This window comes from Elephantulus edwardii, unplaced genomic scaffold (assembly GCF_000299155.1).
Source record: "Elephantulus edwardii isolate Elephantulus edwardi_28Jun2011 unplaced genomic scaffold, EleEdw1.0 scaffold00296, whole genome shotgun sequence".
NCBI classification, from domain to species: domain Eukaryota; kingdom Metazoa; phylum Chordata; class Mammalia; order Macroscelidea; family Macroscelididae; genus Elephantulus; species Elephantulus edwardii.
Window position 1 is genome coordinate 2,078,464 of NW_006400046.1, and position 26,480 is coordinate 2,104,943.

Here is a 26,480-nt window from a genome sequence, read left to right on the forward strand (position 1 = left end):
GAAGTAGTTGGGGAAAATCTTCCAGAGGAAATCTGAGATTGTGTTATCAGGAGAGAGATTTCCTGGGATTCTGGGGAAGTTCTAACTCTTGTTCTGAGTGTGTGTATCACAGGTCAGCAAAATAAAGAGAACAAGAAGAGAAAAACAAATTCTTTTTTTAAGGGATAAAAGTCCTTTTTGTATTATTATTATTATTATTATTAATTTTAATGGAAATTTACAAAGACTTTGGAGGGACAAAAGTCTTGAATAGCTATCTCTCTAAAAAGTAATAGTCGTGGCAGAACCATCTAACATCAGGGGAATCATGCAAGTCAAAATCCCAGTGAGCTTGAGGTGAGACAAAGCCTCCACTCCCCAAGCTTTTTACCAAACACCAGCCATTACTCCCACAGCACTCTCTACTTCTCTGCTCCAGTCAAAACCCATTGCAATGGCCACACAGAACTCACAGACCAGTTTATGAAGAAAATAACCAAGTACTGCTCAGGAATAGAAACAACAGGGCTCATGAACAGGACCAGGAAGCATGTAGGCAAAGTCTAGAAGGGTCCTCTGACCGGGAGAGCTCCCTCAGCTCCTCTCTGCTTGGCTAGCAAACAGGCTTTCTCTCCTGCTGTGTAGACCCCTCCCGGCAGTTCAGGCCTCTTCTCAGCCCCCTCAGACAGACCTCCTGCCTTCCACCCTCCTGCTGTCACATCTGTCTCTAAGGATGGACACCTTCTGGGTCTATAAGCATCTCCAGTGTTACAGCCCTAGACCTGCCTTAAAGCTCTCTCTCTGCCCCCAGCTGACCCTTGCCCATCCTTTCTTCTGCTTCTAGTTCTACGGGGCCTCGCTTGCTTATGAGAATGCTCTGAGGGTGTTCAACATCGTCTTCACCTCCCTCTTCTCGCTGGAATGTGTGCTGAAGGTCATGGCTTTTGGGATTCTGGTAAGTATGGCTGGGCTGGTGCTGCCGGTGGGAAGGAAGGGAGGGTGGCACTTGGGTGCTGGTGTGGCCTCCTCACTTGGCCTTGAACTCCCAGCCCCACTGGGGACTTGAACGTCTCAAGCCCACTTGGCCTTGAACTCCCAGCCCCACTGGGGACTTGAATGTCAAGCCCACGGCCAGGGACCCCCCCTCGAGGTTCTTGTGCTAGTCAGCCGTTTCAAGTTTTATTTTGTGAGCACATATTTCCTTAGATTCTTCCTCTTACAATCTGGTAGGGAGGAATGCTTATTATTCATTTTTAGATATAAACTCATCCAGAGAGGTTAAATCCAGGGTGTTCCAATTGTTTTAACCGTAATCCACAGTAAGAGGTACTTTTTTTAAGACTTTTTTCTTTTCTGTTGGTTTGCTTGCAAAGTTTATATACATTGTGTTTCACACTATCCTTCATTCATGTTGTGTTTTGAACAATCATTCTGAATCGTTGGCTTTTATACAATTCATCAGCATCGAACTATGCCCTAAGAGGTGCATTTTACAGTACAGTCCAGTCATCAGAAGTACATGGTGAAAAAAAGAAAAGTAAAAAAAACAAAAATAAGTACATGGAGATAACTGCATTGACATTTACAGAGTAAATATGTCCTTCAGCACATGCTCCGTGTTCTAAACTCGTCTGTTCCAGTCCTTTCCATTTTCTTGTCTTTAACCAAAGTCATGAACCTCTGACTTGATTCTGTCTCCCACCAAAACAAGTGTTCCCTGTTGGCCATGGAGGGTCTGTGTGGACAGACTTCAGGGGATCTATGAAATGTGATGAAGAAAAAAATGGCATCTTTATGTTGTCCAGGAGCCCTGGTCACACCATAGGCCAAACATTGAACTGCTCACCAGAAGGTCCTTGAGAGAAAGATGACCCAGTAGAATTGAGAGAGGGCTGAGGACTGGGGGTGAAGTGCTGGGACGAAGAAAGGGGTGCAGTCGGCTGTGAGAGTGGAGACTTAAATCCCAGATCATGGCAAGACATCTGAAATTCATTGCCACTGACTGTGATGGTTCCGGATGGCAACGTGGAAGGTGCACACAGGAGCCTGGACAGAATCTTCAGCGTGGGCGGGCCCACTGAAGACATTAAGCGAAGGCGGTACTATGAAAAACCATGATGTCAGCGACAGAGGGAAAGCTATGAGACCTGCCGAAGGATCTACAACACGGAAATGACCAGAAAAATCAACTTTCTGATGTGAAAGAATCAGGCAGATCTGTGGCAGGGCTGCCAAGGCACTTTGTGTCTCCACTTGTTTTCTTTCTTGCATCCATAGTCTCTTAATATTCTCAACCATAAGTTCAATCACATGTATGCAAGAAGACCTACAAATACAGAGATAATCCTGCTAGTCATCAAAGGACGCTGTCTTTAATTAAAGTAGAAGAGAAATTGTGTCAAAAAAGCAGTCTGGGGGGGAGGGGAGAGGGGTTTGTGCAGGGAGAAGGGTGCAACAATGAATGAATGGAATTCCAAAATCTCTGTAGATGTTCATTGAAATGAAAAATAAACAAACTAAATTAATAATAAATTTTAAAAAGCAGTCTAGGGGAGCTCTGGTGGCCTAGTGGCAAGAAGCTGCACTGCAGTCCCAGAGGTACATGGTTCAAATCCACCAGATGCTCTGCCGAGGAAGGAGGGACAATTTCCTCCTGTACCAGTCAGATCTGATTTGACGGCACACACACACAAATAATAAAATAAAAATATTTTTTTTAAAAAGCAGTCTAGGAGCAATGAGAAAATAATCTAACATGTAGTAGAATATACTTACTGTTTCTTACCTGTTACTGTAAAACTCAAAGCAAGATGTTATTAGAGAAGCATCTGTATACTTTACAGAACCCCCCCTCCTCCCCAAACCATTAGGTAAAGAGAAGAGGAAACATGTATATGGAATAAATTCTGAAACACCCATCCAAAAAAAGATGAGTCAGTGAAGACGTACGGCCTTGGAACTCGTAGGGAACCGACTGGGTGGGAGTGAGGTTTTGGTTTCATACTCACCAGCCGCTCACTGAACCTCAGCGCCCCCCCGGACCTCGATGCAGACGGCAGGGCCCCTGCGGGATAACTTGGTATAGCCTGGGTCTCCCGTAAAAATCCTGGTTTTCAATATTGCACTCAACGGGCTGCAGAAACCTCACAATGAAGTGTGAGTCTGCTGTTGTTTTGAAATGCTGGTGGTGGTGACGGGGGCTCTGGGGGCCCACGCCGGTGGGGGTTGTGCTGCTAACCCATCAGGCACCTCGGGAGGAAGCTGAGAAATCCCCTCCTGTGCCGTTTACAACGTCAGAAACCCAACGGAGAGCCAGAGCTGGGTCAGTTACTGCAGCAGAAATGGGCTACTCCATGTGTTGATGAAGAGGGTCTATGCGCGTGGACATTTCACATCTTGGTAACAGCATTGCTGTAACAGGTCTCCTGGAGCCCTGAGTGCTTTCTTTTATTGTGTGCTTTTATAAACCACACTCTCAGTCCTCCCCAGATGCCCACTGTGGAGTCACAGCGCACAGGAAGGTGAAAAAGGCTTGTGCCGGTGGGCTGCGTGGTGTGGTTTGCTGAAGCCCCAGCAAGGAGTTGAGCTGGGATTTGAACCAAGGTATCTGGCTCCAGGACCTGCCCTGAGCTCTCTGAAGAGAATGACCTAAGGTCTCAGGAGTCAGCCTCGACACCAGAAGGACCTAGACTGAAATCCTGCACCTCCCACCTCCCTGTCGTAAGAAGTGTCCTTTTCCTGTCCCTGGATGGGGCTCTTGTGAGCACCGAACACAGCAGTGGTCACTCAAGCAGTACTAAGAGAGGTACGGACAGGAAGCATATCCCCCGGTTTGTTCCTCCAAGCAGTGCGTCCAGCCCTGCTGCCCACTGAGAAGATTCAAATGAAAGCATCCTTCACGTGAATAGATGCACCGGACCCACCTCTTGTCGTTCAGATGGGAAGCCCCCAGATTCCTTAGTTACGCGTATTCCTCAGAGGTGTCTACGGTCCAGCCAGGGCTGCCAGACAGTGTGACAGTCACCAGGGAGGTCCCCACCTATCCAGAAAGCACCCCTGGCACAGCATTCTTGTCCTGGAACTTCCCCCTTTGGCTGTAACCCTGGGTCCACGTCACTGAGCTGGTCTGGCAAGAGCACAGGCCCAGTGCATTCACACCACAGTAGGAACACTGCCTCGGCCCCTTTGGGCTGTGTGACCTCAGGCAGATCACTGCATCAAGCCTCCCATCAGTAGAGGAGGGCACACGGGCGGCGATTCATCATGAACTCTTCTTCCAAGTAGTCTTCCAGTGAGGAAGTGGCCCAAACCCCGGCAATGCCAGCACCGAGTATCCTTCAGTTCAGATAAAGCCTCAAGTTGCCTAAGGTCTGTAATTCAGACACCTGGTGGTTGTGGTTGTTGTTATGTGCCGTTGAGTCGCTTGCGACTCATAGCGACCCTGTGTACAACAGCCCTAAACTCTGCTCTATCCTGTGCCAGTCGCACTGTCTCTGACACTCCCATCCCTATTACCCCATCAATCCACCTCATAGAGGGTCTTCCCCTCCTGCGCTGTCCCTCCACCCTCCCAAGCAGATGTCCCTCTCCAAGGACCGGTCTCTCCTTACAACATGTCCAAAGTATGTTAGACGAAGCCTCAGAATCCTTGCCTCCAAGGAGCCTTCCGGTTTAATCCTTTCCAGGATGAATCTGTTTTCCTAGCAGTCCATGGTACATTCAATACTCTTCTCCAGCACCACAGCTCAAAGACATCAATTCTCCTTCTATCCTCCTTGGTCATTGTCCAACTCTCTGATTCATAACAAGTGTTGTTGTACATAGGGTTTCCAGAGGCCTGCTATTTCAGAAGTGGATGGCCAATCCTTCTTCCTAGTCTGTCTTGATCTGAATGTTCAGACACCTGGAGGGCACGTAAAATGCTTGCTTCTTTTCAGTTCCCCTAGAAGCAGAGCCTGCGACAGGAATCTGAGTGCCAGGAATTTCTCTGGGAAGTATAATCCCAGGAAGTGCGAAAGGGGAGTCGGGAAGCGAGACAAAGAGGGGAGCTGGTGAACAGGGTGTCGTCAGTCAAGGTCCACCTCGGGCAGCTGGGGCTCAGTCTTGCTGGGAAACTCAGGGAGGCAGCATAGAACACACACCTTTTGCTCAGGGTTGAGGGGCCGTGGATATTGGTCCCCCAGTGTCCATCAGTCATAGCCAAGGGTGGCTCTCAGGGAGCGATTTAGTCCCTAACAAATGTGCGTCCAGACAAAGTGTTTGGGCAAAGGAATGGAAGTGCGCAGAAGGCATCGAAGAAGAGATGTATGGGCCCCAGCTGCTCTACCTACAGAAAGAGGCCATGCAACCTGGGTTCTTTTGAGATCTCTCCATACCAACATCATTGATCCATTAAGCTCCAGACCCGAGCCATGGTGTCTTCCATTGCTTCATGTGCACATGAAAGTTGGACAGTGACTAAGAAAGACCAAGGAAAGCATAACCTTTGAATTGTGATGTTGGCCAAGAGCACAGAATACCCCACGGACTGTCCAAAGAACCATGAGACTTTATGGCAGATACTTTGGGCAAGTTGTCAAGAGGGTCCAGGCCTTGGAGAAGGTCATCATGCTGGGAAAAGTGGAAAGTCAGTGAAGCAGAGGAAGTGCTTCAATGAGGTGGATCGACCCAGTAACTGTGGCGATGGGCTGAAACCCAGCAAGAGTGTAAGGGTGGCAAAGGGCGGGGCTAAGATTTGACCTGAAGGCCTCCAGGTGCCTGTTCTGCACCTCCTCGTCTCCAGTCCTCTTCTCCAGACTGTGAAAGGGAGGCCCACAGCTACACAACTAGACAGAGACAGAGCTGGGATTTGAGCCCTAGGTGTGCCTGATCCAGGCTGTGGTCTTCTCAGACACCTGCTGTGCACCAGAGAGCCAGACGGTGACTAAGGATGACAGAGGAAGATACTGATGCCATTGAGCTATGGTGCTGGAGAGCAGCACTGAGTATCCCATGGGCGGCCAGAAGCGTGAACAGATAGGTCTTAGAGAAGGCACAGGCAGAGTGCTCTGTGGAGGCAAACCTGGAGAAGCTTTGTCTTTCACATTTTAGACATGTAGCTACATGAGGCTGGGCCTTGGAAAGGGAGACCATGCTTGGAAAGATGGCCCGTGAAGGACAGGAAACGCGCCCCAACAGGATGGTGACTTCAGCAGTGGGCTCTAGTGTGTCAGAGACGAGGAGCGTGGCAGGGTTCAGGTTGGCTGTTCATAGGGTCGCTGTGAGTCACACGGGACTCGACAGCACCTGACAACAACAACAACAACATGGCTCGGGGTTCTCTCCTTGGTAAGTCGGAGAGTCAGCTCGCTCCTTGTGGTGTCCGTTTGATAACGCCTGAGAGCCCTAACAGCAGCCCACAGAGACCATGGCCAGTAGTTAGTTACATCATTACCGTCACACACTCATCATACCAAGATCCTGACACTTGAATTCCAAGGACACGCGGCCTCTAGATGCCAAATTTGGACCCTGGAAAGCACAGCTCCACAGCTTACATCCTTCCTGTAAGGCCGCGGAGGACCTGGCCACTCAGAGCCTTAATCTAGGCTTCAGACCTTTTATTCACAGGGTCGCTATGAGTTGTGCTCAACTTGTTGGCAATCAACAAGAACAACAACAATCTAAGGATTGGCACTAAAAAAAAAAAGATTGGCACTTTGAACCCAACTAATGGAACTACATAGTGGACAGTGTGGGGTGGAGCTCCCCAATTAAAACAAGCTTGGAAGGAAGAGTGGCATCCACTTCTGTAATAGCTTGCCTCCGGAAACCCTATGAACCTGGAGAGAGGACGAGAGACACAAGTGTTGAGGACTTTCGTTCATAGCGTCGCTATGAGTAGCCTACAACTGGACAGCACTTACCAACAATAACACCAACAGAGAGATCAGTTGACCTAGTGGAGAGAAAGTGATGCTACCAAGTCAAAGGTGGGTGACTTCTAATCCACGGCCCTCAGGCCACAGAACCACAGAAGAAAGTCCTGGTGATGTGTTTCAGCTAAGAAAACCCTCCGGCATCTTTCGTATTCCGTAACGCATGTGCTCATCACGAGTCAGAAACAGCTGGAGGGTGACCGGCAGCTCTATCACCACGGAAAACGTCTGCATGGAGCCTCCGAGGGGTTCTGTGAAACCACAGTGCATGTGAGGTCAGTGATTATTGAATACACACGTTGTGCAGCCTAAGTTTCAGTTTGTTTGCTGTGAAATACTTCCATGTCTTATCTGTACAGTGGGGGGGGGGGGAATAACAACACCCACCTTATTGGGTAGATGTGTTGGTAGCCTTAGCTATTAAAGGGCAGATGCCTGTAGTAGTGCCTGGTAGGTAGGAGGCCGTTTATAGGATGATCTGTTACCTGCTCTCGTGAGGATGCCGGGAAGGTGTACGTTTTGGGATGCTGGAGGGGAGGGATGGTCAGCTGGAGCCACACTCAGAATGGGCTCTGGCACCACCATTCTAGCACCACATTGAATGAAGAAGGACCAGCATCAGCCAAGAATCCTCAGGAAGCTGGGGCCTGTGGCTGCCACAGAGTGGACTACAGATTTCAGTGTCTTAACAACAAGCACCCAGCCTCAAATGTACCAGTCAGGACAGGTCAAGTTAAGCTGCAGTCACCAAAGAGCCCCTACAGCTCACTGGCTGAAATCAACCAAGGTTTTGGTCACACTCAGTGGAAGGCCTCAAGCTCTGCGAGCAGTGGCATCCAGAACGTTGCTGGCGGCCAAGCCTGGGGTTAAGAGTTCTGGAGAGTTCCACGCTGCCTCTGCTCAAGACCCCTTGATCATCGTTCGAAACCTTCCCCGGTTAGCCGGGCACCCGGAGGGAAGGCCTCAGGGGCCTGCTCCAGTGTCCTGTAACCTCAATGTCACCATTCCCCTTCTTCAGACTAGGCATGGGAGGCCCACCACGTCAATGAAAGAAAGCAATCAGCACTGGCCCAGTCAGCCCTCAGCTGCACCACACAAACAGCAGAGAAGAGCTTACACACTGTCTTCCTCAATTGTACATGTAAGAACAAGCACAGGAGGTGAAACGTTAAAAATTACCAAACTAATAATCAATGCCTTGCTCACAAAGCTCAATCATGTGCATCAAAACAAAATAACACAAAAACAGCAACTCCATAGTGTCTTAGAGGCAGCTTAAAACTTTAAACCAGTCAAAAAGACAGGACAAGATGGAAGAAAAAGTGACCAGAAATACAGAAGTAGAAAATCTTTCAGAGGAAGAAAAGCTTTTGAAACTGCCTTTTAGTGAGTTCAAAAGAATGTTAAGTTAAGCAGCTCCATCAGATTGAGAAAAAAATTGAGGAAACTACAAACAGAATCCAGGAAATACACAGACAAAATTCTAGAAGAATTAAAACAAACAAAACCCCCAAAAACAAAACACAAGACTAAATAGAGAAAACAAATAGAAATTGAAGTTTGAAATATTAAGACTAAAATTTGAAAAACAGGTAATGGTCTGGAATATAAAATTGAAGAAATAGAACACAGATAAGATGAAGGGGTTTTTGAACTCTTCACTAGTAATCTGTTTGAGGGTTGATCAGAAAAAAGGAAGAAGTAAAATGAAAAAACCGTAAAAACCATGTAAGACAACATCAAGAGATTGTATTATTTTAATTGTTGTGTACCATCGAATCAGATCGAACTGGCACAGGAAAAGATTGCCCTTCCTTCTCCAGCAGAGCATCTGGTGGATTTGAAACGTGTGCTTTTGGAATTGCAGCACAGCTTCTTGCCACTAGGAAGAGATTTTATTTTAAAGCACAGAGAATATAAGTGAAGATTTTCTGAAATAAAACTTTCCAAATATTACAGAAAAGGAAAAAGACTAAGCCTCTCATTTCTCAGCAGAAAGCATGCTGAAACAAAGGCAATGGAATGACATATATAAAATCTAGAAAGAAAAATAGTGCCAACCAAAAATTTTATATCTAGCTAAATGGTTTGTCAAATAGAAACAATATTTCTATTCATCAGGGCAGGGATAGAGCTGAGATTTGAAACCAGCTCAGGCTGCAGTCTCCACTCCTTAGCACATGGGTTGTGAACATCAATCATCCTGAGCCCCTGAGTTCTCACTGCAGACCCTGGACTCACCAAGACCTGAGTTCAAGTTCAGCCTGCCACCTCCCATGTGGCTGGCTTTGTTCCCTGAGCCGCAGGCGCCTGGTATAAACTGAGCTAACACCCTTATCTGAGAGTCTTGGTAAAGCAGCCAGAACCCCCAGCATCTTTGGAGAGACAGCCAAAGCGCTGTGTCAGAGGCTTGGGGGCCCAGGAGTCACTGAGGCTTGGGAAAGTCGGGGACCAGGGCAGGGTTCTCAGGAGGTGATGCTGACCGACCCAGGCCAGCTAGCAGTGTTTCACTATTTGAACACGAGTGACAGTCTTGTTTGAGACACGCCCTTGGGCTGGCAGGGACTGACATGGGGCTCCCTTTGGCATCTCTGTCTTGTGGGTCCCCTTCTAGAATTATTTCCGCGATGCCTGGAACATCTTCGACTTTGTGACTGTTCTGGGCAGCATCACCGACATCCTCGTGACTGAGTTTGGGGTAAGTTTCCTGCCAGCTTCTCTCTGGGCAGCTCTCTGGACTGGGCTGGGCTGAGGAGGGGGTTCTTGATCAAGACAGTGTGGGTCCGGCCACATGGGAGTGTGTGGGTCCCAGGGGCCGTGAAGGGTGGTGGGAGGCTGTGCTGCTAGCACCCTCTCTTAGCTGAGAGACGACAACCTCAGGGAAAGGATCGTGACCTTGGAGGACCGGCCCCTCCAGCTCTACATGGGGCTGGAGCCCAGGGGGAAACCAGCATTTAGTAGACGCCATTGGACCAACGCTGGTGCTTCTTGGGCAGAAGGGTGGCCAAGGAGGGACCCAGGGCTTTGCCCTCCTCTAGTCCCAAGGGAATTCCCTACATGGGGGTCGTGAGACCCCACATTCCAAATCCTCTTCCTCCTCTTCATCCAGCAAACAGCCCAAAACTCTTCCCAGCCCCCTTCCCCTTGGGCTCTGGTCAGTTATTCTTGAATTGCGTTCTCAGGAGGTTGGGGGCTAGCAGAGAGCCTTGCAGGGGTACAAAAGGGCAAAGAGGGTCAAAGCCAAGGGCGTGGGAGCAACTGTGTGACAGAAACAGTAGTTGCTGACAAGAGCTGCATGCCCACGATGCCAGGCACGTGCCAAGCACTTTCCGTGGCTTAGCTCCAGTCAGGGTCACAGCACACAAGGATTCTCTCTCTGAGGGTTCAGCCCAAGGGAGCCGAGGCAGAGACAGTGGCTACAGCAGCAGAGGGATGGATGGCAGGAAGCTGTTGTCAGCCAGGGAGTGAACTGGGGGTGCCACCTGCCCGGAGCCACGAACATGGAGGGACACAGCCCCTGTCGGAGCTGCAGGCCAAAGAAGCACATAGAGAGGAGAAAGTGCACTGGCCCTTCTCTTCGGCCAGGGCCAAACCACCTGGAGATCTGAAGACCAGAGCACCGGGTGCCAGTCCAGAGCAAGACAGCAAAGGGAGGAGAGATGTGGACAGTGGGCCATGTCAGTGATGGGACGAGGGGAGCCCTGAGCTGCCCAGGGTCTCAGGTCCAGCCACAGAGGAAAGACCAACAGGCTGACTCATCATGCTGGAAGCCTGGTGGAGCCATCCAGAAGGGGGACTATTCTCTGTCGTGTCCCTGGTGCCCAGGCCCACTCTGAGATCGTCTGCCAGAGGAGTCCTGCCCCCGCTGAGGGATCATCCTCCCCCACCACTCTCCCCTGCAGAACCTGGATCTTTGTCTTCTATCCCGAGCTTAGAGAGGCCTAGAGCCCCATTCTGGTGCCAAAGAAAAGTCCCTTGTCACTCAAGCTGAGCACAGGACAGCCCGGAACCAATGTCCACCTAGGACAAAATGATAGGAGGGAGGCAGAAGCGAGTGAAGCCTGTCATCTCCACTATCGTCTATGAGATCCTCGGTGGAACACTGATGGCCGTTCTCCTGGCCAACAGGAAGATGGGGCACAGAAACCAGTACTGGGGTGACAACACCCTGAGAGTGCAGGGGTCACACAGCCCTCTTCCCCCAGCCATATGACATCTTCTCAACCACGTGCAAAATAGGGAAGGTCATCGTAGTGGACAGGGTTCTTACAAGACTCACAGCCATGCGTGTGCTTGTCCACGCTGGGGCCAGGCCAATCCTCAGCTGGAGGTCCAGTAGAAAAGCCCTTGTAGAACTGATATCCCAGCAAGAGAGGTGGAAACTCCGAACACACAGAAGAGCTGCTGACGCAAAATGCTTGGCACGGAGCCTGCCGGGAAAGAGAATTTGCAGCTGACACAGTTGTGTCATCACCATTAATGTATTTGGTTTGAGTGTGTTGGTCCTCCCTGAGTTATTTAAGTTCATATATGTGGGGAGAAGATAAAGGGTGGGTAGCAGCTCCCAACCTGGCCTGGGGAGGGAGGCTGCCCACTGGGCAGAGCACACAGTTCACCCCTTTGTTGCCTCCCAGGTAAGCCCGTTGGGTTGGGGGCCTGGGAGGGGAGCTAGACTGAGTGGCCAGACTGGCAGGTCCCCAGGGCTGGGGCGAGAGGGCGCGTGGCAGTGAGCTCCTCCCCAGCACTGCCCTTGGGGCCCAGCGGGCCTCAGCCGCCACCCCCAGTGCCTGGGGACGTGGGATTGCCCTGTGTGCGATGGATAATGACTGTGTTTCTTGTCTTGTCTCTTTTCATGCCTGCTCTTTAAACTGTATATTGGCACAACGCCGTCTGAAAAACTCATCCAATCAAAATGCACTATGAAACTCATTTGTTCATCCATGACGTGGTCTGTGTGTTCATACACCAATGACTATCTCCCAAACCCGCCACCCCCACTCCCCGCCCGGGAACCGAAACCCATGGGTTTTTTGGCACTGGTTACAAATCAACCTAAAAAACGCTGAACACGCCTCCCCAACTGCCCCCGCCCGCCCGCTCCCCATCCATCTTCAACATCTGCATCTAGAATCCGGTTGGTCTTACTTCTTTCTGAAGTCTAAATGCCTTACATTAACTGTGGAAGCATCGTCTCGCATCAGCCTTGCACGTCCACGCCCTGGGCTTCCTAAAGACTGCCTGATGCACCCCATCCCTTCTGTCTGTGGTCTCCCCTGCCCTCTCCTCCACGTCCCCTCGTCCCCACCCCACCCCATGCTCCCTCTCTGGTGGTACAGATGGGTTCCGGATGTGAATTTTCCATTTGGGGTGGTTTGGTTTGGGCAGCGAAAGTTGAGAGGGTTTGAGTGGGTTCCCTGTATAGCTTCACCGACACGACAAGGGGTTCGTCGTGCCTGACCCACCCCTGACAGACTCACCTCGCAGCCAGGCCTGTACTGTCCAGCCCCAAGGCACCCACGCCCTGGCCACCACACACACACATATGTGCTGTACACACACACACACACTTCACCCTCTCCTGGATTTTACTTTCTTTTTCTGATACTCTCAGTCATTCTTTCTCTAGTTTTCCCCACATTCCCTCTTTCTGTTTAGCTTTTTTTTCTCATACACTGTTACACACACTCCCACATGCTCCCTGTTTCTCACACTCTCTCTCACTGTCTTTTCTCACACATTCACACTGTCACACTTAAAGCACATGCACAGCGCAACAATGAATGAATGGAAATCCAAAGTCTCTGTACATTTTTACTGAGATTAATAATAAATTTAAAAAAAAAACACATGCGCACTCACACGCCAGAATGCACACTGATAGAAGCATACACTGTCACTTCACACCTTCTCTCCACACATCCACACACACATGCACACACATGTGTTCACATGCACCGTCCCCCTCCTCTGGGACACCTGCTCTTGGCACAGCCATACTCCCACCCCAGCACAGAGCTCCCCCTCCTCAGTTCCCTGCACATCCCTCACATCCTTGAATACTACCTGACTTGGCCCCTCCTCCCTATCTGCCTAGGAGCCTCTTGGAAGGCCTGCCGACGTCACCTTTGCTTCAGGGACCTCTCTCCTGCAGACAGTACAAATGCATTCATTCATCAGATAGTCCACAAGCCCCACTTGGTGTGACAGCTGCAGTGGTGGACAGAAAGCAGGCCCATCCCTGCCCGCCTCACCTGCATCCAGGTGTAAGAGGAAGGCATTGGTCAAACAATCCCCCACATTTGATTTGTGCTGCAAGCCAAAGCAGAGTTGTCAAGAGCACAGGGGAGAAATGGGCATTTCAGGCCAGGCGTGAAGCACGTGCAAAGGCCCTGTGGCAGGAAAGAGCTTGCAATGTGTTTGAAGCCGAGAGACCCAAGGAGGGCTGATCTAAACACAAGCGCGCACACACACACACACACACGGGCTGACTCTCTGCTAAGCACCAGGAGGGCCATGGAGGAGCTTGCAGTGTGGTGGGATTGTGTACAAGGTCACTGCATCTGCAAAGCAGGGAGCCCTTGTCAGCTGCCCGGTCTGGAGATGACCAGCAAGAACCCCGATAGAGATGAAGCATGTGGATAAAGAGTGCATGGAGAAGAAGAGGGCAGGGGAGGACGCAAAAGGGGCTTGACTAGGACCTAGGCTGAGAGGGAGAGAGGTGTCCAGGGGCGGAGGAGGTGGACTAAGGATGTGCCAGGGGAAAGCAGCTCACAGGGAGAGCCTATGTGTGGACATGGAAGGTTTGGGGCCTGTGGGACACCCCAGAAGAACAGCCAGGTAGGCAAGTGGTTATGAGCTCTGGCGCCTAGAGGCAGGGTGCCAGGGATTCTAGAGGGTGGGGTCTGCTGCACGTTTCCTGTTGTCCCCTCAGGAAGCCAGGTCAGGGGTGGCTTCTCATGTGGGACCAGTGCTGGACCTGAGATGTGCAGGGCAGAATTTAAGAAGAGCCACTGTTGCTAGGCTGAGGGTGGAGTGAAGCAAGCTGGGAAAGTAACCGGAAGTGGTGGGGTGTTTGGGGGAACGGAGGTAGACTCAGGAGGGTGGGAAGGACAGATGAGGGCACACCGAGTTCTCCCCTCATTCCCCACCCCTTCTCTTGTCTCTGCCCCACCCTGTGTGTATCCCCAAAGGGCAGCTGTTGTGCACGGCCCCCAGCCCCTGGCTTCTCCCGCATGGCGCCAGGCTCCTGCCTGCTGAACCCCAGGCTGATCCCCGAGCCTGCCTGCCTCTGCATGCTCCTCCGAGTCCACATGTTATGATCCGCCCGCCCGTGGAAGGGATGGCTTGTACTATGGGGATAAAGGGGAGGGGGTGGGGAAGAGCTGGGCCAGGGCCCCATCCCCAGGCAGAGCTGGGTGGCCAGGCAGGGCGGGGGTCAGGTCAGCAGGTTAAGAGGGGGACTGTTGCAGCTGAACCCAGGGGTGGGGGCTTCTGGAGCATTCTCACAACTGTGGCTGGGCTAGAGGCATCAGGGTAGCCCAACCCCATCCTCCCCAGAGGTCAGAGGGCCAATTGTTAAGCTCTCAGACACACGTGGAGGCTTGTCCACATTTGGCTGCAAACCCAAAAGGCCGCTGCAGCCCCCCGAAATTCCTTGAGCCCAGTCATGCCCTCTGGCTCTACACCAGGGTTTGCTCACAGTACAGAACAGTCCACTGTTAAGCGCTTCTGGGACTTTTGGCATTTCTGAGTCTGGGGTGAGGAGCTGTGAATATTTGAATGTCACCCTTCTGCTATTTAGGGTGGGGCTAGGCTGATTTAAATTCTGCCAGATAGCCTGGCTGTAGGGCTCCTCTGGACCCCACAAAGCCCGTTGGGCTGCTCTTGGTGGAAGGTGCCCTGCTCCCCTCTCTGGTAGCTGGTAAAGCAGAGTTTGACAGGCCTACAGCCTGAAGCCCAGGTGCCTCTGAGGGCATGCCGACTCCAGTGCAAGAGAGTTGGGGACCCAGGCCCCTTTCATAGGGAGTAGCTTTGAATGAGCCCCAGCCATGTCAGAAGCAGGCCCATAATACAGAAAAGCCAGATTTGAAAACCCCCCTCATTTTTTAACATTGGCCATTCTTTCTGGGTTGTTTTTGGTGTGGGGGGTTTTTTTGGGTTCTTTTTTTAAAAATGCTGTTCAGGCCTGATGACATTGCTTCACTGGCCAGAGCGGTCCATTGGTGACACCTAGCCACCCCACACCCCCCCTCGGACCCAGCCACACAACACACCCCTCAGGCCCAGCAGGCAAGCCTCCATCAGTCACGCGGGACCTTCCCACAGCTCCCCCAATTCCTGGCTTGGGTGGGAGGAGGTTGAGGCAGTGTTTAGACTGGGGGGGGTCTGTGAGCAGAGGCAGGGGCCACCCAGGGAGGTCCTGGGGGCAGGGACGGCCTCCCTCCCCGCCCCCAGCACCGGCCCCTCGGTGGGCCCAGCCCATTCCAAGCCCACCCACCCACGGGAGCTGCGTACTTCGTGCTTCCCGCAGGCCTGGTCCCGTGCTACTCCACCCAGCCCCAGAAGCTGAGAAGCCATCCCTGAGAGGGGGGAAAAGGGCCCCAAATGCATCTTCTCGGACTCAGCGGGCAGCGAGGACTCACCCTGCAGCCGAACAGCCCCAGCTCCCTCCCGTCCTCCCCATTCCCGCTCGCCCAGGGGGTAAGAAAAGATGCTTCTCTGCTTCTCCCAATTGGCTCGAGCCGCTGCTCCTCTTGGGGTGAGGTCAGGGCGGGCAGGAGCGGGTGGGCAGCTCGGCAGGGCAGGGCAGGGTGCCCGGTGAGTCTCGTGACAGATGCATTTCTGGCCCGGAGCGTAACATGCCCTCGGAACACGCACACGTCCACCGGCCCGCGCTGGCTGCCCCTCCCCGCCCCGCCCCGCGTGGTGTGTGTGCATCGTACACGTGTGATGGGTTCGGCACCTTGACCCGCTTGTGTCCTCTCGTCTCAGTGCATTTGGTTGTTGGGAGAAACAAAAACCATCTCGATTTTTTTCCTGATTGGATGATTCGGATATATTTTTCTTTTCCTTGTTCTTTTATTATTTCTACCCTTCCCTTCCTCCTGCCTCCTTTCCCCACCCCCACCCTTTCTCCGGTCCCTTTTCCCTTTTGCGGGTGGGCTGGCGGGGAGGGCTTATGCTTTTGAGTTGATGCCTTTTCCTGTCCCACCCTAGTCTCCCCCCACCCCAGCCCTGTCCCTTTTCGAATTTTTATTTTTTTTCCCTCTGCACCATTGCATTAATAGTGCTTTTCCTCTTCTCCCTCCTTATTTGGGGTCTGGCTTGCTTTTTCCTGTTGGTTGGCTTCATGTAGGGGCCTCTGTGATTGGTGACGGCTCTGAGCCCCTGGGGATGGGTGGATGGTCACCCGCTCTCTCTCCGTCTCCCCAGAATAACTTCATCAATCTGAGCTTCCTCCGGCTCTTCCGGGCTGCCCGGCTCATCAAACTCCTACGTCAGGGTTATACGATCCGCATTCTTCTCTGGACCTTTGTGCAGTCCTTCAAGGTGAGCCGCTGTACCTGCCACTCACCCAGGGCTGAGATAAAGAGCGGCCGGCCAAGCCTAGACACTGAGACTTTCCAGCCTCTCTGAGAACGTTAGACGACTTCAGCCCTTGGAAACCCCTCTGAGAATGTCTTAGACAAATTCCAGCCCTTGGAGTGTCACGTCCTGAGAGCACCAAGGGGATCCTTGTGCTGTGACTTCATCTTTGGAGTCGCCAGAGGTGCCCACCAGCCCTGGTACCACTCCAGCACCACAGTATTTGACCACACAGTCTTGACGTTGGTGCAGACCTTGAGCACTGAAACCAGGGTGGGGAAATGGCACTGGGGTAAGAGGTCCCAGCAGCCGATTTCCTTGCATTTCCTCCCTCCAGGCCCTGCCATATGTCTGTCTGCTGATTGCCATGCTATTCTTCATCTATGCCATCATCGGGATGCAGGTCAGTATGTCTGTCAGCTCCCAAGGTCCTGAAGCTCTCACGGCCCACTGGCAGGACTGGCTGCAGTTCACAGAGGCAGCCATGGGGGCTGATCTGCGCGTTTCACCTCCGTCCACCCCCTGCAGGTGTTTGGTAACATCGGCATCGATGTGGAGGATGAGGACAGTGATGAAGATGAGTTTCAAATCACTGAGCACAATAACTTCCGGACCTTCCTACAAGCCCTCATGCTTCTCTTCCGGTGAGGGCCAGCGTCGGACCCTCTCACGGCTCTGATGGTGAGGGTGTCCACTTCCCCATTCTGCTCCAGCCGGGTCTGCGCCCCTCTGCCCACTCTGGTGTTTGTTCCTGGTGGGAGGCGGACATTCCTTCAAGTTTCATTTTCAGCGAGGGGCATCCATTCTGCTAGGGTCTGACCTGTTTGTTAAAGCATGGGGTGGACATGCAGGACCCTGTAGGACAGGAGCGGAGAACGGATAAGCATGAGAAGTTTGGGGAGCATTATTTTGCTCAGTCTTCCTGACCATCATGCGAGGCGAGGATTCTTGGGAACCTCAGCTGATAAAGGAAGAAGCAGGCTTAGGGACCTGGGCTTGATTCTTTGCTGTGTGGCCATGGCTTCACATGAGAGTGCCCCTCGTTCATTAGGACAGTCCTGAGCACATGTGGTGGGTACCAACGGGAGCAGGGAACAGAGAGAAAGAGAGGCATCTGCCACTTTCTGGAAGGCTGTGCCCCTGTGAGGAAGCCAGCCAGTCAACCCAGAAGTAAGTTCTGGGCAATGGTGGGAGAGCCGGCAGGACCAACCCAGTTTTAAATAAATACCCTGAGTGCATGACCTGTGGGAGAGCAGAAGAAGCAGGAAGTCCTGAGTGTTTGTGGAAAGCACTGCAGGTGGAAGAAGCACTTGGGAGACACCAAGGCCCTACGGTAGGAGTGTGACTGGAGCAGAGTAACTGAAAAAGGCAGTCGTCACAGGTGACAACTACCTGGAGCACTTTTAAAACATACCTGTATCCCCAGACCCCACTGGGCGAAGTGGATGCCAGCAGGTACAGATGGGGCATATTGGCATCAGGGTTTTGAAAGCTCTCTAGGTAGTTGGCACAATTAAAGATAAGACAGCCCACTGAGAGCCCCAGAACCCCAGTGCTGCAGCCCCATCCTCCGCCACCTTGGGTGGTTGGAGAATCCAGCAAGGACGGGGTACGCAGGTCTCTGATGCCCGCTCTGTCCCCAGGAGTGCCACCGGAGAAGCCTGGCACAACATCATGCTGTCCTGCCTCAGCGGGAAACCGTGTGACAAAAACTCGGGCATCTTGACTGCGGAGTGTGGCAATGAGTTTGCTTATTTCTACTTTGTGTCCTTCATCTTCCTCTGCTCGTTTCTGGTGAGTCTGTGGACATGGGGGGTGGGGGTGAGCTCCCTCAGCCTGGATCCCACATAGGGCAGTGGGCTTCCCTGGAGTGTGCTGTGTCCAGACCTACTCCCTAAAAGTGATTCGTGCCAATGAGCTGGCGCTAGACTGGGTCAACGGGGACCCCTTAACTGTTGACATTTGGGACTGAGCCTTCTTTCTGACTGGTCCCCCTTATAAATGATGGGGTGCCTAGCAGCATTTCTGGTCTCTACCCGTGAGATGCCAGTAGCCCCTGCCCCCAGGTAGGACAGACACAGTCTCCAGACATTGTCACATTTTCCTGGGGAAGCAGAACATGTCCATTGAAGGACCACTGGTGGGATTCAGAGCTGGCCTTTGTAGTTGACCTGAGGAGGCCCACTTCTGCTCTCCACGAGCTGGGTGCCCTCCTCGGTACAGCGAGGAGTAGGAAGAAGGCTTTGGCACAGACACATTCTGTAGGGGCTGCAGGATTTGTACGATGAATAGAATCCATCCTCTCTGGTAAACAATCAGTTTACCAGGAGAAAATTAATCTCATAGAGCCAGAGGGTAAGGACACTGACAGAAGATTGAAAGCAGGAGCAGCCTAAAAGGAAAATCCGGGATCAGAGGAGCCCCCCAGTCCATCTCCCACACTCTCTCAGGGATCAGAGGAGCCCCCAGTCCATCTCCCCGCTCTCTCTCTTGCACTCTCTCTGGGGCATCCTCTCTGCAAATCTCTTTTGTCCTTCATGCTCCTTGTGTCCGGCAGCATGCTGACAGAAGGCCAGAACCTGTCCAGGTGTCTCTGTCAGAGGGGACTGAAGGCAGGGATTGGCTGCACTGGATTGAAAGAGGTTCCTAACTGTGGGAAGATGGCTGTGGCCAGGCCTGAGACTGGGCACTCTCAAGTGGACTCTGGCTCGCAGTGGCCCCCATGCGATACAAATAAACTTCCCCAAACAGCTATGAGATATCATCTAGGGGAGCTCTGGTGGCCTAGTGGCAAGAAGCTGCACTGCAATCCCAGAGGCGCACGGTTCGAATCCACCACATGCTGTGCCAGGGAAGGAGGGACAATCTCCTCCTGTACCGGTCAGATCTGATTTGACGGTACACACAAATAATAAAAATTTTAAAAAAGAGAGGTATCATCTCACCCCAGCAACAATCACAGAGTTCAACAGGGCAGCCAACAACAAATGCTGGCGAGGTTGTGGAGAGACGGGAACTCATAATTCACTGCTGGTGGGAATGTAAAATGGTGCAGCCACTATGGAAGGCGGTCTGATGCTTTCTCGAAAAATTGGAAATAGAAATAACATTTGACTCAGCAATTCCACTACTGAGAATATATCCTAAGGAAACCCCAGCCACAATGCAAACACATGCACAGCCTTGTTTATTGTTGTGTTATTCACAACAGCAAAGAGATGGAAGCAACCCAAGTGCCCATCAACAAATAAATGGATAGAAAAACGATCGTATATTCACACAATGGACTATTATGGAGCACTGAAAAACTATGAACTTGTAAAACATTACACAACGTGGGTGATGCTGAAGGACTTATGTTGAGTGAAATATCTCGGTCACAAAAGGACAAATATTACATACTATCACTGTTATAAAATAGGACAGACCAAAAAAAAAGGACAGACATGAGGGGGTGGGGGAGAGAATGGGAAAAGAGTGGATAGATAATGAACACTGCAGTAGAACAGAAGAAAAAACTGTCCAAATGGAATATATAATTAGGCATTATGACAACAGTCTGGAATAAGGGGTGCATTGTGGGGTGGGGAGGGGGAAGAGGAAGAAAATGCACAACAATGAAGAAAAATAAATTAATTTTAAAAAAAGAATAGAACTTCCCCACAAGAACTTCACTTCCAAGGCGGGGTCTGTAGGAGAACAGATCAGTAGATCTTTTCTTCCACAGAGCCATTGGGAGGATTCAAGGCACTGACTTTTCAGTTAACAGCCAACAGCACCACCAGGGCTCCTTGGTTGCCATCCCGAGGGCTGGGTTAAAGAAACAGAGGAGGTTATCAATATGCAGGCACCTAAAGGAAGACCCAGGTGTCTGAGAATCAGGCCTCAGGGAGGGAGGCGCGACATAGTGGGATGGGGGGGCCCTGCCAGAGGGGTCAGCCCTCCAAAGGGCCCTGGTGCCGGGCTCTCTGCAGGTGATGGACAGTTACAGATCTCACACTCAAAGCAGAAGGAGCCCCTTTTCCATTCCACCCCAGGTCTTGCCTCCTGCCTGGCTGCTGGAGGTCAGTGGGAGCTGTGATCTGTCCCCACGTGTCCCATGCACTCATCCCCTTCCGGCCAGAGATCTCACACCAATGTCCACAGCTCCCGACCCAGTGTGTCTGTCATTTTGTTCCAAATTCTCAGAAGAGAGACTCTGAATGGGCCAGCCCAGCCCCTGGTCACATACCTACCCTTGTCCCAGCAGCTGTGGGTAAATAACAGAGATAAGATCTTATCATTAACCCTTATTGTTTTGGAGAAGTGAGCACCCCCAAAAGATGCCCACAACACTAAGCTGTCAGCCCCTTCCATGGGCAGGATTTCTTTTTTTCTCGCGGTGATGTCCCTCACACCTCTGACAACGCCTGGCACGCAGCAGGTGTCTGTCATGGCATGATGAGTTAAACCTGAGAACTAGGTAGGGAGGTCTGTCTGGTGGCTTTAGTGCTGCCAACCAGAAGTTGCAAGTGGTTCAAATCGACCAGCTGCGCTATGGGAGAAAGGTGGACTCTCCTCCCATACTATTCACAACCTCTGAAAACCCACAGGAGGGTCAGCTGTGAGTCAGTTCTGACTCCATGGCACGTAACAGCAACAACACAGTATAGTGGCAGGTAATTTGTTAAGCACCTGCCATGTTTATATATAAACATTGAGGAAGACCTTCAACAGAACAATGAGCTCAGGTCTATCAGATCATGAGGACAGCACAGGATAGGGAATGGTTCAAATCTCTTGTTCATAGGGTCACTAGGAGGTGGACAACTCACAACATCAACTGTGTGCCTGACCTTATGTATGCTAGTAGCCACAGGCGTATAAGTGAGACCCCAGTTCCCTCCCAGCTTGTAGGGGGAGTGGGCAGACAAGTGGCAGGATAAACATAGTCAGATGGGTATGTGCTCCATTGGGCAGAAGATTCAGATGGAGAGAAAGGACGAAATCTCAAAGAACGTCCTTCAGGGTTGATGGGCATGATTAGTATGTGAGCAGGAACTGAATGCTGTGTAATTGGTTTCAAGTGACAGAAATGCGTTTGAAACTGACAGGCCAAGTGCAGTTCTTGAACTTGTATAACTTAAAAGTCCAGGGGAGGGGGGAGGGGGGAGGGGTTTGTGCGAGGAGAAGGGTGCAACAATGAATGAATGGAATCCCAAAATCTCTGTAGATGTTCATTGAAATGAAAAATAAACAACCTAAATTAAAAAAAAGAAAAAAAAAAGTCCAGGTGAGGCTGGGCCCAGGGAAGTGGGCTTCATGGTCTCTCAGCCAGGCACCTCCAAACTGCCTTCTTTTTTTCGGAAGGCTCTCATTGGACCACCGTTCATCATGTGCTCTTCCCTAAACCAATCACAGGTCTTGGTTTGGTGATCCCCACCTGTGGAGCTGTGGAATGGAATCAAGCTCACCTGTCTATATTGTCTGGTATAAGTGTACCAGTGGGACAGGGGTCAGGCACTGCGACCCAAAGGGAGAATGACCAATCAGAAAACAAGTATCATGATGTCTGATAAGGGAGCACTACATGCCTAGTCCTAGAAGACCAGTGCCATCTCCCCGTGTGCTAAGGACCGGAGGAGCACAAGAAAAAGTGAGACAGAAATGCAGAGGGCGAGGAAAACCGCTCACCTCTTCATTTGGCCTTTGTGATGACAATTCCAAAGTGGGTAGACAATGACTGGAAATGGCCAGAAATGCAAGGTGGACTCAAAATATGTCATGGAATGAGGGATATCATTGCTGATGTCAAATGGATCACAGCTGAAAGCCGAGAATGCCGGAAAAATGTTTAGTTGTGTTTTATTGACTGAGCAAAGGCATGTGGCTGTGTGGATCCTAGTAAATTACAGCTAACACTGGGAAGAGTGGGAATCTCAGAACAGTTAATTGTGTTCATGAGAAAATCTATACACAGACCAAGAAGCAATTGTCTGGACAGAACAAAGGTACACTGCATGGTTTAAAATCAGAAAAGGCATGCATCAGGGTTGTATCCTTTCTCCATACCTATTTGATCAACATACTGAGCAAATCATTCAGGAAGCTGGACTTGATGAAGGAGAATCAGGATGAAGCACTTGCTGCAAAAGATCAAAGATGGAGCTCTGGTGGCCTAGTGGCAAGAAGCTGGGCTGCAATACTGAAGGCAGGTGGTTTGAATCCACCAGATGCTCCACTGGAGAAGGAAGGGCAATCTCCTCCTGTACCAGTTGCATCTGATTTGATGGTACACATACACAATAATAAAAAGAAAAATGTTTTTAAAAAATTTAAAATATTTTTTAAAAGATCAAAGATAACAACCTTCAACATAGGTTACATCTTAACATCAAGAAAATTAAAATACTCACCACTAGACCAGTAGGCAACATCTTGATAGAGGAAAATATGGAAGTTGTCAGCTATTTCATTTTACTTGGATCCACAATCAACATCCAGACTAACAACAACAACAAGATTTGATTACATTTTAAGAAGCATGTTGCCTTGGGGAAATCTTTTCTCAAAGATCTCTCCAGTGTACTAACAAGCAATGTTGCCACATTAAAGACTAAGGTATGCTTGATCCAAACCATGGAATATTCTCAAAGCCCCTATGCCTCTGAAACTTGAACAGTGAGTAAGGATGACAGAAGAAAAATTAATGTCGCCTTTGAAGTGTGGTGTTAGAGAAGAGTACTGAGTATCTCCTGGACTTCCCAAAGAACAAATAAATCTGTGTTGGAGGAAGCGAAAACAGGGTGCTCTTAGAGGCCAGGGTGGTGAAAGCTCGTGTCACTTGAGGCATATTTTCATAAGGGACCAGGCCTTAGAAAAGGACATCATGTTGTGCAATGTCGAGGTGAACACACATCACAGTGACCTTGAACATGACGGAGATCGTGAGGTTGGTGCATGATAAGGCAGGTTCACATCTGTTGTTCGTAGGGTCACTGTGAGTCGTAGTGGACTCACAGGCAGATAACAACCAATCTACCCACTTACCATGTATCCATTTATCTGTATATGTCCCTCCGCAACCCACCCCGTCATCCATCTTTGCACCTACCTCTCTAGCCACACCCCCCACCCGCTTACTCACCTATATCTACTCCTCAACCCTTTCACACAAAAAATAGTGGCTGAAGCTCTGGTGATGTAGTCTGTAGGGAGCTCTGCGGTTAACCTGCAAGGCCACACCTCTCTGGCAGTTCAAATCCACCAGCAGCTCTGTGGGAGAAAAATAGGTAATCTCCTCCCAAGCCTTTTACAACGTTGGGAACCCCAAGGGAAGGGCAGCTGTGAGGCAGCTCCCCCTCGATGACAACGAGGGGGTTTGAGTTTTGCTTTATACTGGAGCTACATCTACGGCATAGAACCCAAGTGGGCTTTTACCCCATGGAACTGTCAATCTGGGAGTGTGTGAGGGGCAGATGTGGGAAGGTTTGGGGTCATTGTGGTTGCCTTGGCGTGGGTCCCATTTCATACACCTCTCTTCTCTCTGTCATCCTGTCTCTGTCGTGCATCTCTTTTCTCTGTGTCTGCCTCCATTTTTTCTGTTTTTCTCACACACACCCCCTTTCCCTCCCTCTCACCCTGGGTTTCTTTGCATGAGTATGTGTCTCTCTCCCCATGCTGTCTCTCTGTGTCTCTCTGTCTCTCTCTTCCCCCTTGCTCTCCCCACTGCCTCTTGCTCCCCGGGCTGCTGCCCATAGATGCTGAACCTCTTTGTCGCTGTCATCATGGACAACTTCGAGTACCTCACCCGAGACTCTTCCATCCTGGGCCCTCACCACTTGGATGAGTACGTGCGTGTCTGGGCTGAGTACGACCCAGCTGCTTGGTAAGAAGTCCCCTGAGTCCTGCGGCCACATCTCATCCTCTGCCTGGAGCTGGACCTGGGGGCTGGAGGGACTGTCGTGAGGCGATCCCCTTGGGGCAGTGTGGAAGTTGATGTCCTGGGAAAAGCCTGAGCTAAACAGTTTGGCTCCCATTCTTATTCAAATCTGGGCTTTCTGAGAAGTTTGGAAAGGAGTCCCCTTTCAGACATGCAGAGCCCTTGGTTTCTCCACATCCTCCTCTGCCCCTCAGTATGAACCCTCCGGATGGGAGGACAGGTTAGCCGGGCTAACCTGAGAGGAGATGGAAGTCTCTGAGCCGTGGTTCTCCTGGGCGTGTGGGACCAGCGTGGCTCCCTGAGCGGAAGGCAATCAGAATAGCAGAACTCAGGTGTTACTGGGGCCTTGGAATGGGTGGTCAGTCAAGGCCAGGGATGGCTGCAGAGGCACAGTGCTGGTGCATGTTAGGGGGCAGGACAAGTGGGATGCCTCAGAGTCCTTGGATCTTCATGACCACGAAGAGACGTGTCCTTCTCATCTCCACAGGCCTTAAAGCACCCTGCCCCAGGTGGGCAGTGTTTTCAGGGGCCTGTCCACTCTGTGTATATGGACTGAGTACCCATTCTGCTCCATGCCTCTGCTGGACTTGGGGACACACCGAGGCACAGCCCACCAGCTGAGGATCCTTGATCAGGCTGGGGCCTAAGGGAGCGTGACTGGGGTGCTCGGCTCTGTGAGCCCCGCCTCCCCCAGACCTCAGTGCTCCAGGGGAAGCGTGCCAAGGCAGGCCAGGAGGGGTCAGTTCCTGCGCCCCTGTAGCCCCAGACAAGTTCTCCATGTGCCCCAGAGGCCGGGGTGATGTGTAGGGCTGGGGCTTGGCTTCTGGCTGGTTCCTAACTCTTCCTCTTTTGATTTTAGGTCACAGCAGTGGGATGCTGTCCCCCCTCTATTCCACAAGCCCCCAGTGTAGGCCACGTAGTCTGTGGAGGTGGGAGGTGCAGAGAGCACCCTGTGAGAGGTGCCCCCAGCCAGAGCACCCCCATGCACGCGCGTGTGCGCGCTCAGACACACACACCCCCACATGCACGCATAGCCCCAGGTGGGTCAGCCAGTATTATCTAGGATAATGTCCAGGACCTTGGCTCATCTTGAGTCGCCCCAGCCCTGCTAGCCAGGGGATTTCTGACCTCGCTGCATGCCCGGGCACCAATATGGACACAGCTAGACCCACCCCACCACTAACCCCATCTCTTCTCCTTTCAGCGGTCGGATTCATTATAAGGATATGTACAGTTTATTGCGAGTAATATCTCCCCCTCTCGGCTTAGGCAAGAAATGCCCTCATAGGGTTGCTTGCAAGGTTTGATTTCCACTAAAACCTGCTAGCATCCATGGAATGAGTGTGGCTTGGGGTTCTTCAATATATATATTTCATATATATATATCTAAAAACAGAGCCATCTCTCTCTCTCTTGCATTAATCTAGAAAACTCTCTTAGCCGACAGAATGCGGTCACATAGATTTGATGACGCATGGAACATACCTCTCCGTCCCCTCAGCCATCTCTGCTTGCTCTTAGCTGAAGCTGCCCATCCCGGGGTGTCCACCGCACCCCACACCAGACACATCTGGGGGATTGTGACTCTGTACCGGTCCCTCTGCCATTACCTCCACTCTCCCCTTCCTCCTCACCCCCTCAAAGCCCCCAGCCCTCCTCCCACTGCCCCAGCCCCCCCTCATCTCCGAGGCCCCCTCAGAGACCAGCCTCAGCCAAACCAGAGAACTTGACCCCACTGGACAAAGGCCAGCTGAGCACGGCCCGGTTCCCGACCCCGCCGGAACCAGAGCTGGGTCCAGTGGAAACCTGACTTTTCTCTTGTCTTTCTCTCTTTCTGCTCCTGGGCAGTGAAATAATCTTTTTTTTTTTAATTGCCTTTTCTTCCATTTTTTCCCCCCTTCCTCTTTTCCATTTATTTGAATGACCCATTTGACCATTCTCTGCCTCTTTCTCTCTCTATTTTTCTGGCTCGTGTGATTTTTTTTTTTTTTGGTTTGGTTCTTTTCTCTTTTTGGTTTTTTGTCCCTGCCTCCTCCTATTTCTACTCCCTCCTTGCTCTCCTCTTTGTTTCCGGTGCT

General features: G+C 51.2%; 1 protein-coding gene across 1 annotated transcript in view; it reads left to right on the top strand.

The window, feature by feature from the left end:
* CACNA1A (calcium channel, voltage-dependent, P/Q type, alpha 1A subunit) overlaps nucleotides 1-26,480 on the top strand; it is a gene marked incomplete at its 5' end in the record, with an annotated part of 317,117 nt that overhangs the window by 271,615 nt on the left and 19,022 nt on the right. Inside the window, 7 exons of the mRNA XM_006900825.1 lie at nucleotides 824-934; nucleotides 9,511-9,594; nucleotides 16,329-16,445; nucleotides 16,819-16,884; nucleotides 17,010-17,125; nucleotides 18,125-18,275; nucleotides 24,221-24,348. Coding sequence (XP_006900887.1) covers nucleotides 824-934; nucleotides 9,511-9,594; nucleotides 16,329-16,445; nucleotides 16,819-16,884; nucleotides 17,010-17,125; nucleotides 18,125-18,275; nucleotides 24,221-24,348 — 773 coding nt within the window. The remainder of the gene's footprint in view (nucleotides 1-823; nucleotides 935-9,510; nucleotides 9,595-16,328; nucleotides 16,446-16,818; nucleotides 16,885-17,009; nucleotides 17,126-18,124; nucleotides 18,276-24,220; nucleotides 24,349-26,480) is intronic.